Here is a 15,325-nt window from a genome sequence, read left to right on the forward strand (position 1 = left end):
TATATATATATATATATATATATATATATATATATATATATATAGTTGGACCTCAATAATTCGAATTTTAAAGGTTTCATAATCATATTTAAAACCTCGGTAACTCGAACTTTCGTATCTGCGAACCTCTACAAGTCAAAGTTTACCTGTATAATTCGAGTTTCTCTTGATGTGATCTCGATAACTCAAAGCTATAGCTCTATGTTTTTACGTAATTATCAGTGTTACTAGTCCCGTCATTGTTGCTAATGTGTACTGTAATTGTGTTTTACTTATGTCTAGACCTGAAAGCCCCCCTCCAAGACATATACAGTATTTATTTTTACTAGTCATCTTCTTTAATTTGAGGAACTTTAATTTGAGGAACTTCAAGTTCCAGAGGTTGAATGAATAAAACTTCGAGTTCTAGAGGTTTTATAGTCACTTTTAATGACGAACGCGGAAGCTCGGTATCTCGAAATGTTTGTTGTTGCCACCTTGGTAACTCTAACTTTGATTATTCGAAAAACTCGATAACACGAAGTTTTTTCTATTTCCTTCAGCTTCGAGCTATCAAAGGTCCCACTATATATTCCTTCCTTAAAATAAAAATTTTCAAACACGTAGAAACACATATCACCTTACTTTTAATCGACGAGTTCATATGACGAGCTTCACATATTTTAATTTGACGGGCTAGTGAGATACGATACTTTCGGAATACATTTTGAACACCCTGTACTCCCCTTAGCATACACCCTTTAATTAAAGTAATATGATAAAAACTTAGTTCGAGGTAGGTACTAAGTTTCAAAATTTATTTCATAGTGTTCATCGGTTTCTCCGTGATGCGATCTCAAACAACAGGCAACACCACTTTCAATGTGAAGAAATAAATTATAAGAAGTGTTCCCTTGCTCTTCTTAGAACGAGAATTTTTAAAAACGATTGGACAGAGGTCAGTTTACTTTTAGTGAAGAGTTGATACACAGAATTATGGCCTCGTAAGATACTCAATTTTTCGTATACTTTTATGATCTCCGCTCCCCTCTTAGGACATACATTTTTATTAAACTAACATGACAAAAACACAGTTCGAGATAGTTGATAACTATACCCAAAAATTAATTTCAAACATCTGAGATGTTTAACCGTGATTCGGTCACACAGAAGATTAGTTTATCTTTGATAAATTTGATTTGTACGAAAGATAAAATAGCTACCTTGAAAATTTCCAATGTTTATGTTAAGAATCTGGACTCAGGGTCAAGGGTGCCGATCCGGGGGGCCAGGGGGCCCCAGGCCCCCCAAAGCTCATGTGTGCCCCCTCATTGTATTTGTGAATATACAATATTTTGCATAATGTGAATGCGATTTGTCTTAAAATCCTCATATATATGCCGTCTGCATCTGAATGCCCCCCCCCAAAAAAAAAAATTACAGAGAAATTGGCGCCCTTGCTCATGATCATCAAACGCCCAAAAATCAAATTCGGGACTTTTCTTTCAAAAAGACGAGCTTACGAACTAAGTGGAGAGAAGAACTGCACTTAGCTGAAATAAAAAGTCGCTGTGTGCGGGAGAACTTAATAATTACGCACTGTGTATATATACTTGTGTATTTGTGTGTACATAATGCATAATATGTGACGTCAGAAGTCTGTATGAGAAAGAGAGAGAGAGAGAGAGAGAGAGAGAGAAAGAGAAACAAACTGTACAGTATACGAGATTCATCTGTTTCTCCTATGGTGGAGCGCTTGTCGTGTGAGACTTGTGAGACAAGGCAAGAGAAGTAGATCCGTGCATATTATATATACATGTAACTAAAGACCCAAAAAGTACGCGCAGGCGCGTGGCCGTACAGCTTGACTATAGAGATCTGCGGCTTGAACCAGCTTTGCTAGTCACAGTCTCGCGAAGAGCGAGCACCAGCGCGGTTCAAGCGTCGTCAATTTGCGTGTAGTACGACAGTTGAAAGCGAGATTCTGGTAGTCAGCAACGCGACGCGCCGTGTTCATTTGTGCGTCTGGGATTTTCTTTTTGGTTATTAATATTAATTATTTTTTTGGAAGATATAGAGATACATAAGAACAATTTTCCGTTTGTTTGTTTTTGTCCTTATATTTATATAAATATTCCCCACCTTTAAGAAGTTAATTTTTGGGGAAAAAAATTGTGTTCTTAATGTGTTTAGTGTTTGAGAAGCTTAGTGTGTTCAGTACAGCCACGGTGCTTGACAGGAATTTGTGATGGAGAACTGATGCGGTCCGAATTTCTCGTGTTGGCCTCTACCTTTGGTGCCAGTCGAGAATCGAACCGCAATCTTCTTCTCTGCTCCATTTTCTTTCTCCATCACTTAACGGCGACCACTTCTACCCAAACCTTTTTTTTTCTACCTCGCCTCTTTTAGGCTTGAAATGATAATTTCCAAGGACCTATTTCTCCTGGGCGACCAAGATTATCTGCGTCTCCCAAAAGACGATAAACAAGCTATGATCCGCCCTACAAAGAGGTAAGTGTTTCTATACAATGAATAAATATTTATTTTTAATTAAACCAATATTTTATTGTGATTATTGTTATGAATGTAGCTCGTTCATTCTTTTTGCGAACGAGAAAATTATCAGCAAATGTGTTGCAGTTTTTGGTAATAGATGGTCGTATGTAACAATACTGAATAATTCAAATTACACACACACATTAATCATGTAAAACTATTATTAAACTCGAAAACAAATTCTACCGTTACATCTCGTGAAAGGTTTAGGCCGGCCAGACTGCTTTTAGTCAAGTGATGTCCGATCAATACATAGGCTTTCGTCATAGTTATTGTAGGCTTTTTAGAGTGAAATTCACTACCTCTTAATTTAAGCAAACATCATTATTATTATTATTATTATTATTATTATTATTATTATTATTATTATTATTATTATTATTATTATTATTATTATTATTATTATTATTATTGTTATTATTATTATTATTATTATTGTAAGTACGTTTATGTAGTTTTAGATGGCCAAATGTATTTATTTTTCGTTGTATTTCTCAAACATGATAGGCGTAGTTCATATTTGAAACAGAAAAAATAATTGCGAAGCGCCTGCAAAATACGCTATAGAATACGTAACCAAATCCTATTGCATAACTATATTTTTGTGTACATTACGATCAGACAACAACAACATGATTCATTGATAATGGCAAAAAATAAATATAACTTATAGACGTTCGTCGCCACCGAAATAATAATAATAATAATATAATAGCTCCCTAGTTTGTATCCTTCCTATCCTGTGCCAAACCAGTTCAATAAGGATTACTATTATTTATTGAGTTTCCTTATGTTATCCAAGTGTTCTTTTCTTTCTCTACCTAAAAGTTCCATAGAGGCCTTTCAAGTAACACTGCACTGGTCTTCTTTACATTTACCATTCATGGGACGCTCCATAGCTTCTTGTAGGACAGTGTATAGAAATTAATATTAGTAAATCATACCAAAATCTAGATGATTCGATGACTGAAAATAATAATAATAATAATCAAATTCGAAATAAAATGTGTGCTGTACTAGTTACGTTTTTCGAAGTTGTTCAGAATAAAGTCGTATATATTTTTTTTAATTATTAATAATCGTTCAAAAAATTTAAATAAAAACTAAACCAGTATAACTATATGGACGTTTCAATGCATTTTCATTTACATTTAATGTGTTTGTATTATTATTATTATTATTATTATTATTATTATTATTATTATTATTATTATTCCGTTAGATTCCTATTGTTTCAACAGTTTTGCATTAATGATTTCTATTGGTTTAGATATTGCGTAAGTAATGTCGTTAATCTTTTTTTTTTTTTTTTTCAAGTCCCCGAATCTCAGTCGATCAAACCCGATACTGTAGCCTACCGCCCACATGTTGATTGATTTTCAGTATGTAATTTTGAATCTTCTTTCTTTTTTTTTTTTTCTCCGCTCTCCTTCCGTACGACAGTTCATTATTTCGTATATACATTAATATGTCTAACAGAATAACGTGTAACTTCAGTTAATAAAGTAAGTGGTATATGTATAGATGGGAATATTGTTCATTTTTACCGTTATGGGTTTAGTAGACGAAAAGCTAACTAACACAACCGTCGCAGAAACAGAAACACTTCATTGAATACTACCTTGAATTATACCATTTCATTAGGGTTGTCTATGAAAAAGAAATTTGACTGTATCGTCTTAGAAAGTACATATGTTTTTACCGGAAGGATATCTTCTTATTTCGTACCTCTTCAGGAAAATTGTGCCTAGTCTCATCCCATTACTCACATATCTAAAGTCCTGGTTTATATTATCCTTCTCCTTTGCCATACCTTGGTCTTTCCTAGCAGTTAAAAAAAAAAAAAAAAAAGACCCCTAAAAGTTTGCAATATAGATAAATGGGAATTATAATAAGATAGAGATATTTGTGGCTTTGATGCTTTTGCATAATTTTAAAGTGTTAAACACAATATAGTTTTTCTTTCTTAGTCAGTAGCAACGTTTCAGTAAGTTTTTTGATCAAAAGATCCAGTATATTTCAATAAAAAAAAATTCTTGCACACCTTATATCTGTAGAACTACATACAGTGTAGCCAAACCCAAACTATCACTTAACTCTGTATCATATGCTTATTTCGTAGAAAATACGAAAACTCGATTTAGGGGCCGTTCAAATATTTTGTGGCCCCTGATCCAAAAACTAATTATTGGCCATGATCGCAATCTTTTGATCCATTTTTTGGAATCATTTCTAAAATTCTTGACTAAGATCGCAATCTTTTGATCCATTTTTTTGGATCATTCCTAAAATTCTTGTTTGAATATATATTAATTAGCATACTGTACAAAGACAGGAAATTTTGAGACTCTATACCTCAATATGAACATTATTATTTGATTGAATGATTAGATATAAATTTAGAATTATTTTTCTGTTGTATTGTATTATTTTTGATACACTTGTTGGAGAGACTTGGAAAACAATTTGAGAACCTGGATGTATTCTTGGTTTACATATTGCCAAAGTATTCTTATTGTCCACCTGCCGCAATGAGAAATTAAGGTGTAGCTGACCCAACAATCTTCTCTTTCGAATTGAGCTGTAGTCAGGGATACGCCCTAACATTTTCCGAATTTCAGTAAATTTTGTCATAATGCGAAAATATTCGCAATTATGACCAGAAGATAGTGAGTTCACTGTTCCCTTGATCAAACAAGTAACAGTAACAGAGTGTAGGCCTACATCACGTGAAAAAGTTTGATTTCATGTTATAGTGTATACAATGTGAAAAAATTGATGTTTGAATTTTTACATTTCCCATCATCCTACATTTTGCACTCATAGATTTGTCGAATAGTAGCGGTGTATTCTACGAGTAGATTAGTATTTTGTATCCTGAACACTATACTAACCCGCTCGTCTCAACAGCACTGCAAAGTAGTCTATCAAGCAAGGATAATATACGGAATTACTCCCATAGTCATTTATGAGGAGCCGAGTTTTGATCGTCCATATCTTGGGATCGACAGGATGGATCACGTTTATCAATGGAATCAATTCCTGACTTTTGATCCTCCATATCCTCACTTAAACTGATGTGACCCATCAAGTAGTTTCTGAGATTTTGTGATCCCCGAACGGACAGACAGACAGGATAAATATAGAGTAACCCAAAAGTAGGTATACACCCCTGCATTGATCAAGTATAACATTCTAGCTTATAGGTTTATTTGCTTCGGCTGTTCCGAGCTTAAAATATAACTAAAAAGATATTAAGAACAAATAATAAAGAAACTAAGCCCATCTGATGGATAACAATAAGAAATGGTATGAAAAGCAATGAGTTGATCAGTACGGAACTGTATACCTACTTTTGGGCCACCCTGTATATACAAAACGTTTTTGATAAACCAAATTTCTTGAAAAATTGATTATAAGCACAGGCCTAATACAATAAATGCCTGTACACGAATTTACAAATCTTAAGAACCTCAGCATCCCTTAGTACGAAATATTGTGTAAGATCAATTCATCATATACTTACGCCAAAGGTAAAGAATGGGATCCTACATTTTAAAAAATTCATTTTTTTTTTTTTGTGATGTAATGAAGTGGATCTATTAAGTACAAAAAAATAAACTTGTAAATTATTTAGGAATTATTCAGGGAGAATGAAACTGTATTTACAAAATATGAATCCCAGGACAATTCAAATTCAGGATTTGATACTCTCAATTTCGAAGGAGTTTCTCGTAAAGATATGTTGGTTATGTTCTATAAGGTGTCATATGAATTTAAAGTAAAAAACACTTTACTAAAAATCTGTCGTTTTAATATGTTTTTCCATTATTTTTTTCACTTTCATTTATCATTTATCAAATTAGCTTTAGTCTACAGGGTACAATTGGAAACTATACTAAATCATTAACTAGTAGTTGATCTTATTTCTCTTTCCACAAGAGTTCGTGATCTAGCATTGTAAGTACTAACCTAAAACAAATTAAGCGGAGGCCTCAGTACTTTAGTAGGCCTTCCTTATCAATGACCGTGGCTTATTACATAATTTCCACGGCTTATAAAGTTCTGATAATGGGAAGATTGAAAGGCAGACGGCAGGGCCGGATTAAGGGAAGGGCTTAGGGAGACTACAGCCCCGGGCATCTAGGTGGACAGGTGACTTCCACTCTGATCAAAATCTCAACTGGCTGTCTAGAAAGAATCATGAAGATACAATCATCATCATGAAATAAAATATGACCAAAAATATGAAACATATTCCCTTAACTTTCCTACTGTACTCTACTTTCCACAGAAATGTATTAGGTGAAATCAACAGGGGCCACCAGGGCCGTAACTTGTGATGGGGGCGGGGGACAACTGCTCCCCAGGGAGGATCCCCGCCGTTCGAGGGGGGGCCATTTTAAGACAAAATTTTCTTAATCCATATACGATACGAACATGAACTTATAAATGAAGCATCAAACAGGTTCACTACATTACATAAATAAAACAGCACACCAAAGGTCTATAAACAAAAATGAGTCGTGGGCCCATTTCAGTAAAAAAAAAAAAAAAAAAAAAAAATGTCTACTATTAGGGACTCTAGAAATAATATTTACTCGTATCGTCGTATAGCTTTGAGGTTTGTCAATATTGTCCTCTTGATTCATTTTTCATTTATGGAACAGGCTCAGGGGCTCAACTAACGGCCCCGCAGACCTTACCGTGCGGGATGGCTCACAGGCTCCGGGGGACCCATAAAGAGTAAGAGAAAGATGGAAAGAGGGGGCCCAAGAATTAGAAAAACAACTTTTCTAGGGGTCCAAATACGCGTATTAATGCTTGTTCCTCCAGAAAAAAAATGTAAGCAAGCTACAGGGCTGGGGGCCACATATTTTTTCTAGCCCCGATCCTCCAAATGGTTTAATCCAGCCCTGGCAGACGGTATATACTTAACTTCTTTATTGGAACGCCTAAGAAGAGTACTAATGGCAAAGACGAATTGTTTCAAAATATTATCGGTAATTTTTGTTGTGAATATCGCATACATTATTGTTACTAGCGGCACCACTATGTATTTTTGGGGGGGAAGGGTTCCAGTAGGTATATTTCTTTGTCAGATATGCAAGAAAAGGTGCCCAAATCCTCGGAGGCCCAATAAAACTTTGGGAAAGAGGCTCGGGCCTTCATGGTAGTTACAAAATTTTTTCATCATATTGACAAATAGAAGAATGTTGATCGAATATATAGAGAGAGAGCAAATACGAATATATACGTATGAGTTTGTTATTAATATTTAACATAGATTAAATTCAGATGTAGTAACAATATTTGATTTGCTTTGGCAAAAAAGGAGAAGAAAAAGAAAGAAAGAAACTTAGTTGCAATTTTCTAGCAGTATATTATTTCCTGGTAAGGTGGTAGGAAAGAACAGTAAAAAATGTTCCTTGCTCTGCTGAAATTTTATCAAAGAAACGAAAATACACCCAATGTAGGATCAAAGAAAACTAGTTTAATTCTTTTGCTTCATCATTCTCTTCTCTTCTTGTCCTCACAAATAATCATGGAAACTTCATTAACAAAAACAGAAAATTTCACTGTAAGATTTCTCTTGTTTACCCTAAGAATATAGATCCACTTTTGATATCTTCCTTTCTCAAAGCCGTACAAATTATTTTCAACGGCAAATTGAAGGATACGAAGCAACTTCATGTTTAATGGTTTTGTTTGGGATCCGGGAAATATATAAATTGAATGACGGTGAAAACTGTAGAGCGGAACGTTATCGAACGAAGCAAGTACAGTATTAATTTAGAAACATCCAAGGAGCCTGAGATAGTTCTTACATCTTGAAAAAAAAAAAAAAAAAAGGTATTGTGTTTGTTGAAAAATTTCGAGATCTTCACTAGGATTTTTTTAACTATAACTGGCCTTTATATTTGAGAATAAAAGTGGCCGGAAACAATCTCCTTGTCTGGTATTAAGTATTCAGTTTTATAGACAATTACAAGATGGAAAAATTTGAGGTAGGGTGAAGTGGGGGTGACTGTTATTCTCTGACTTAAATTACTTCAACACTGATAGTTTACTTTGTAGATGAAGAGCAGAGTGAGAGGAGACTTTTTTCCTGCTTGCGCTAACGACTTTGACTATCAGACAATTATGCTTTACTTCGTTGTTATGGAAACTAATGTCCATCGCGGACCTGTTAGCACTCAAGTAATTTCTTCTATCTAAATTCCTATTGAAGCACTCAACCGTGATTCGATTCTAGGCATGTAATCGCCAACATCGTATTTATGTATCTTTTTCAAGATTCTCCCGTTCTCCTGTATTATCTTCATCCCATTAATTATATTTTTATTATAATTCACTTGTATTTATCATTCGTCTCTTGGAAGTTTAGTCTAAAGCATATAAGTGTAGAACTAAAGATTTAATGTATTTTAATTCTTTATTTTCTTCGAACTCAATAGGATGTTCCAGAAAGATGTTTGGAAGACAAAATTATAGATTTATTTATTTATTTTCATTTTAAGTAAAAGCAAGACTTTTAGGAATGATCAAAGAAAAGGGATCAAAAGATTGCGATCTTGGCCAAAGATTAAGAATGATTTAAAAAATCGATCAAAAGATGGCGATCTTGGCCAATAATTATTTTCGGATCAGGGGCCGCAAGATTTTTGAGCGGCCCCTAAATCGAGTTTTCGTATTTTCTACGGAATAAGGATATCATACTGAGCCTAGTGATAGTTTGGGTTTGGCTACACTATATATCTCCAGATAGTATAAGGCCTACAAGAAAAATTTTGATTGAAATATGTTGGATCTTTTGATCAAAAAAAATCTTTCGGTTTAACGTCCCACGTTTTTGCCTGTTAGGCTAAGAGAAACGGATTATTAATGCAAGTGAGTGATGACAGAAACATTGGTGGAATGAGAATGTAGGAGGAAATAGAAGTACCCCGAGAAAACCCACGGACACAATGTTGTCTACTACAAACTTACTTGGCGGGGGTCGAACCATGCACCAGAGGTAAGCGCTTAACCACTGATCCATCGTCCCCCCCCGCCAACAAATTGTAGAAAATGTAATTTTATTTGTAAAATGTTAGAGCATAGTGCAGGATAAATCATAGGGAATGTTGGAACGAGACTAACACCTTTACATATTGGTAAAATATAGTTCGATTACCTTTTAAAATAATGATAGCAAATGATTCATTATTATTATTTAGTCAAGTTCTTTCCGGGAGAATTGACCCGATATAAAGTACAGGAAAGGTGCTAAAGCTTCATATTTACGAAAGCAACCAAATAGACTTTGCAAGAATTTTCTTTAGTATTTATATAGCTTTATAAACATAGATAGTACTTCTTGTATCTATTTTTTAAAGCAAATATACATTTAAAAAAATTCTTAGTAGCGGAATAGGGTTATAATATTTATGAATCCCGTTGATACCTGTTTTAAAAAAATTATATCAGTCCTACAAAAAAGAAAAAAATGTATGAATAGGAACAAAGAGCACAAGAAAACGCAATGTTTTTTTTTATCAGTTTGCTATTGTATTGACACTCGGATAAAATTTAGGTTAAACAATGATTATTACTATAGCAGGGTCAATAACCTCATACATTGCTTACACATTACATTTAAAAGAGAAAACTTGTTATAGACTCGAAGACAGATATCCAACATTTATGGTAGATAGTTAAGGTTCTTGGTCCACCCGCGTTTAACAACAACAATAATAATAATAATAATAATAATAATAATAATAATAATAATAATAATAATAATAATAATAATAATAATAATAATAATAATAATAATAATAATAATGATTATGATAATAATAATAATAATAATAATAATAATAATAATAATAATAATAATAATAAATAATAATAATAATAATAATAATAATAATAATAATAATAATAATAATAATAATAATAATTTAAAGAATATGAACAATATCAAAAATCTAGAAAGGGAGCCAGGTTGTGTCCATAAAATTATATTAAATAATCTAATAGCCACTTCCATTTTTTAATTCATACCAGAAATTTGGATCGTGTTGTGGTCTCTCACCGGGTCTCCCCCCACCCACCACCACCAACTTTGGGGATTACAATATAGAACATTGGGCATACTGGATACTAGTTATTAGACACTTGCCACTAAGTTTGCTTAACAACATTAAAAAAAAAACTTTCATATTCATCAAACGTTGTAAAGCTATTTTAAGTGTGTGTATGTCCGTACAAACCAAAAACAAAAATATGCATTATCTACCAACTACTGTTAGAAAGTTCTTTGAACTTGTGTTAATTAACTATAAACAAAAATGGTTTATTACAACGTTACGGCGTTGATTTTATGAATCATACTATTATTCATATTATGGATTATAATTCATTGTGTTTTAAAGTAATGTTCTGAACGTCATATTTACACTTTCAATTTCGCACATAAAATATGTGTTCTTTAACCACGTGTAAATAAATAAGTATATAACTACTGGAAATAGGTCTAAATTTTATAATTGTACAAGTAACAAAATTAAAGAAATATTTTTTTAAAAGCCAAACTAACTAATGAATTAGTTAATGCTTGTTGCGTTATTAGTGAACAAGAGTACACTATTAATAACTTATCAAGTAAATAAAGTACCTTTATTTGGTCATAACAAACTTATACGCATATATATATATATATATATATATATATATATATATATATATATGGTGGTTCACGCGACCTATTAGTAACGCAAATCCAAGGGGCACATTATGTCAGTGGTAAAGTGTTAAATTTTGATGGGAAGAGTTGAGGTTCGATCCTTATATATATTTGAGTTTTCTGTGGACCAAACTATATACTGATATTTTATTGTTCTTAATTACATCAATTTCTTCGTCTTCATTCAACTGCATTTGTAATCCATTACGTTTAGTATGGGATACACCCTTGAAACGTATAAAGATGGGAGTTTATTTTATTTATTTATTTATTTAAGTAAAAAACTACGTTTGATTGAGTTGATTACGTTAAAGAGTCTGTGAATAGTGAGCAGCGGGATAAGGGACATTAACTTATGACTTTATGCTGTTTACCATGCTAAAACCCATAGTTAAAGTTTGACTTTTCTGAACTAGTTATTGTGTAAAAATTAAAAAAAAGAAAGAAAAGAAAAAAGAAAGAAAATGTTATTTGCAAACAAAAGTAATTTTACTCAACGTAAGATAAAAACATTTCGAAGTATGACGTTCTGACCCACTAAAACATTCCACAGGATCATACTAACTACATAACATCATAAGACTTTTGGCAGTCCATGAATGTATACATATATACCATATTTTGCTCGATTTGGTTACCCCCATACACCCATAAACGAAAGCTTTCCCAAAGTTGATAAAATATGATTATCTTCTTCATTAAAAAAAAAAAAAATGAAAACAATATTTTTAAGTATTTTAAGAAGCACTATCATCAAAGTTTGCACTGTTGATAGGGATAAATTAGGAGAAACCTAGAAACAATAAAATAATCAGTATATTGTATTAATCTGATTACTACCTGCTTTGAACGCATATTTTAAGGCTTGATAAATACGAATCAAGCACTTAGAGGACTAAGGGAGCACGGATTTCTTGCTCTCTCTCTCTCTCTCTCTCTCTCTCTCTAAAACAATTATTTTGAACAATGGTGCAAAGAAGATGAACTGTGCCCACAGCAAAACACTAAGAGAAGGGAGAGAAAAAGAGGGAAAATTTGGCAAACTTGAGTTTACCTTATACCCTGTATTTTTTACTACTTATTTTTTACTACTTACTTTATTTTAGTAGTCTCAGACCCTGGCCACCCTTTAGCTACGAGCCTCATGCCCTTCTTAACTTTATATGGACTGCTGGAACCAGTAGCACCCCACCCCTTGTAAGATCTTTCTACATAAAGAAAATATTCAAAATGTTATCTCTAAGTATTTGTAGTACTACAAGTATTTTTTTTTTAATTTTATTTTATTTATCTCAAGAAAATAATTCTTTTACTATACCACGCACATTCTTCGTTCGAGTCTTCTTGAACGTTTCTTACGAGTGCTGGCCGTAGTAAGATTGAACGTTATTCAGTACTACTGCCTTCAAGCCCCGCTGCCTCAGCGCGCCACTGACACACAATCGCTAGCATGCTTTTGCTTCTTACGTTAGGCCTGCCTCCATGCAATTCTTCTTCTTCTTCTTCTTCTTCTTCTCGCCTCTCGCTCTCTGTCTCTTTCCACGGGAAAACAATGCGATGAGATACAGATGCGATTGTCTATTGTTTTGTACCAAAAAGGAAAAGATTCCGGAGACATATTTCATTTTAAAGCATACATACAAAGCGCCTCAATAAAGTCCTTTGTATTCGGATAATAAAGTGCTTTTATTCCTTGCGTAGGCCTGCTCTCTTGTAATGTTTTGAATGTTAATAAACATTATTTTTTTAACGACCTCGTTTTCTATATTAAAAAATAACAAGATTTTAAGTTGTTTCTTTTCATATATATATATTGTTATTATTCAAGATTACGTATTAAATGGTATTCCTTGTTCATAGTAATCCACTAAGGGAAATGTCTGGCATAGTACAATTAAAAGGAATAACATCGATAATTTTTAAGTTCTGCTCTTAAGAGATCATGTTACTTTCATAGAAACGTGTCTTCTGGAGCGAATTTCTGTAAAATTACTGACAGAAAATGATGCATCTGAATGAACGATGATCGAATAACTTTCTTTCTTTGCAAAAGGTTATTTCTTGATTTGAATCCAGCGACTATTCGTCCCAATTGAACAATGTTACCTACGACGCAAGAAGTACCTTTTTCTTTTTAATTCGAGACGAAATGAGAAGCATGGCATTTTTTCTCTTCTTCTTCTTCTTCTTCTTCTTCTTCTTCTTCTTCTTCTTTTAAGACGTGAATCGAGACAAGACGAAGCTAGAAATTTCACAACTCTCGTTGGCAACACTGGTTCACCCAAATCTTAGAACTCAAATGCTGTGTTAGTGTTACATGATTCATAGTGTAAAAACTATAAATTGATAAATTGTACGAAGTCAATGAAGAGCATTTTTCAACCATCACACAATATACTTCAATAATAAATATGGTTTAAATGTTGTTATATCATTTCCTTTGTAGACCTCTCGTGGCGCGAAAGGATTCTAATAACTTTTAGATGAAATTAAAATCAAACTACAAAAAAAAAAAAAAAAATGTCAGGGCATAAATTTTGTACCTAAAGTTACAAACCGAGTTATAAAAAATCGAGACGATACGAGACAAGTCGAGGAAAGCTTTTAGAGAATCGATACGAGACGAGAAAAAAAAAGTCTTCGAGAATCGAGACGATTAGAGAATGAAGTCTTCTAGAATCGAGACGATTAGAGAATGAAGTCTTCTAGAATCGAGACGATTAGAGAATGAAGTCTTCTAGAATCGAGACGATTAGAGAATGAAGTCTTCTAGAATCGAGACGGTTAGAGAATGAAGTCTTCTAGAATCGAGACGATTAGAGAATGAAGTCTTCTAGAATCGAGACGATTAGAGAATGAAGTCTTCTAGAATCGAGACGATTAGAGAATGAAGTCTTCTAGAATCGAGACGGTTAGAGAATGAAGTCTTCTAGAATCGAGACGATTGGAGAATGAAGTCTTCTAGAATCGAGACGATTAGAGAATGAAGTCTTCTAGAATCGAGACGATTAGAGAATGAAGTCTTCTAGAATCGAGACGATTAGAGAATGAAGTCTTCTAGAATCGAGACGATTAGAGAATGAAGTCTTCTAGAATCGAGACGGTTAGAGAATGAAGTCTTCTAGAATCGAGACGATTAGAGAATGAAGTCTTCTAGAATCGAGACGGTTAGAGAATGAAGTCTTCTAGAATCGAGACGGTTAGAGAATGAAGTCTTCTAGAATCGAGACGATTAGAGAATGAAGTCTTCTAGAATCGAGACGATTAGAGAATGAAGTCTTCTAGAATCGAGACGATTAGAGAATGAAGTCTTCTAGAATCGAGACGATTAGAGAATGAAGTCTTCTAGAATCGAGACGGTTAGAGAATGAAGTCTTCTAGAATCGAGACGATTAGAGAATGAAGTCTTCTAGAATCGAGACGATTGGAGAATGAAGTCTTCTAGAATCGAGACGATTAGAGAATGAAGTCTTCTAGAATCGAGACAAGACGAAACTCTTGAGATTTTCCTCGCAGATAGTGTCTTTAAATATAAGACTTTTATTATTAATAAGGTAAAATACCATCATTTGTATTTTGAGTTATTTATTAAACAATTTCCATCATTTAAAAGATTATATTCTTGCTTATACTTAGTAGCAGTGATAATTTCAGAAGAACTTCAACATATTGGGAGTGAAAAACAATGCTACATAAATACTAGGAATCCATATTGAGGACGATATGAGTGTAGGCCCCTGGGAGAATTCCTTCTGCCGCCCCTGAAATCATCACTGCTTACTAGGCCTGTAGCCAGAACACTAAGACAAAGCGACTAAGATTTTTTTTAGGGGATAATTTGAATTTTTCTTACAGTCATACTGTGTATCACACATAACAACAACTAAAAGATTCAGAGAATCTGAGCCCCCATCCTAGCCCACCATGAAGCTAACTTGTCTGACACACAACTATGTAAACACAGCTCTATATTCTGTATTCTCTTTGAACATTTGGATAGAGAACGTACCAAATCCTCATTATATTTGAAGAGAAGTTTACGTTTGAAGACGGTTCAAC

General features: G+C 33.4%; 1 protein-coding gene across 1 annotated transcript in view; it reads left to right on the forward strand.

Annotated features, from left to right (window-relative positions):
* Positions 1 to 1,875: 1,875 nt before the first annotated feature.
* Positions 1,876 to 15,325, forward strand: part of E23 (ABC transporter G family member E23) — a 362,062-nt gene continuing 348,612 nt past the window's right edge. Inside the window, exon 1 of the mRNA XM_081736747.1 lies at positions 1,876 to 2,490. Within this exon, the coding sequence (XP_081592873.1) occupies positions 2,396 to 2,490 (95 nt within the window). The 5' untranslated portion in view covers positions 1,876 to 2,395. The remainder of the gene's footprint in view (positions 2,491 to 15,325) is intronic.

The sequence above is a fragment of the Thermobia domestica genome, chromosome 13, assembly GCF_964235325.1.
Source record: "Thermobia domestica chromosome 13, izTheDome1.hap1.1, whole genome shotgun sequence".
Lineage (NCBI taxonomy): Eukaryota > Metazoa > Arthropoda > Insecta > Zygentoma > Lepismatidae > Thermobia > Thermobia domestica.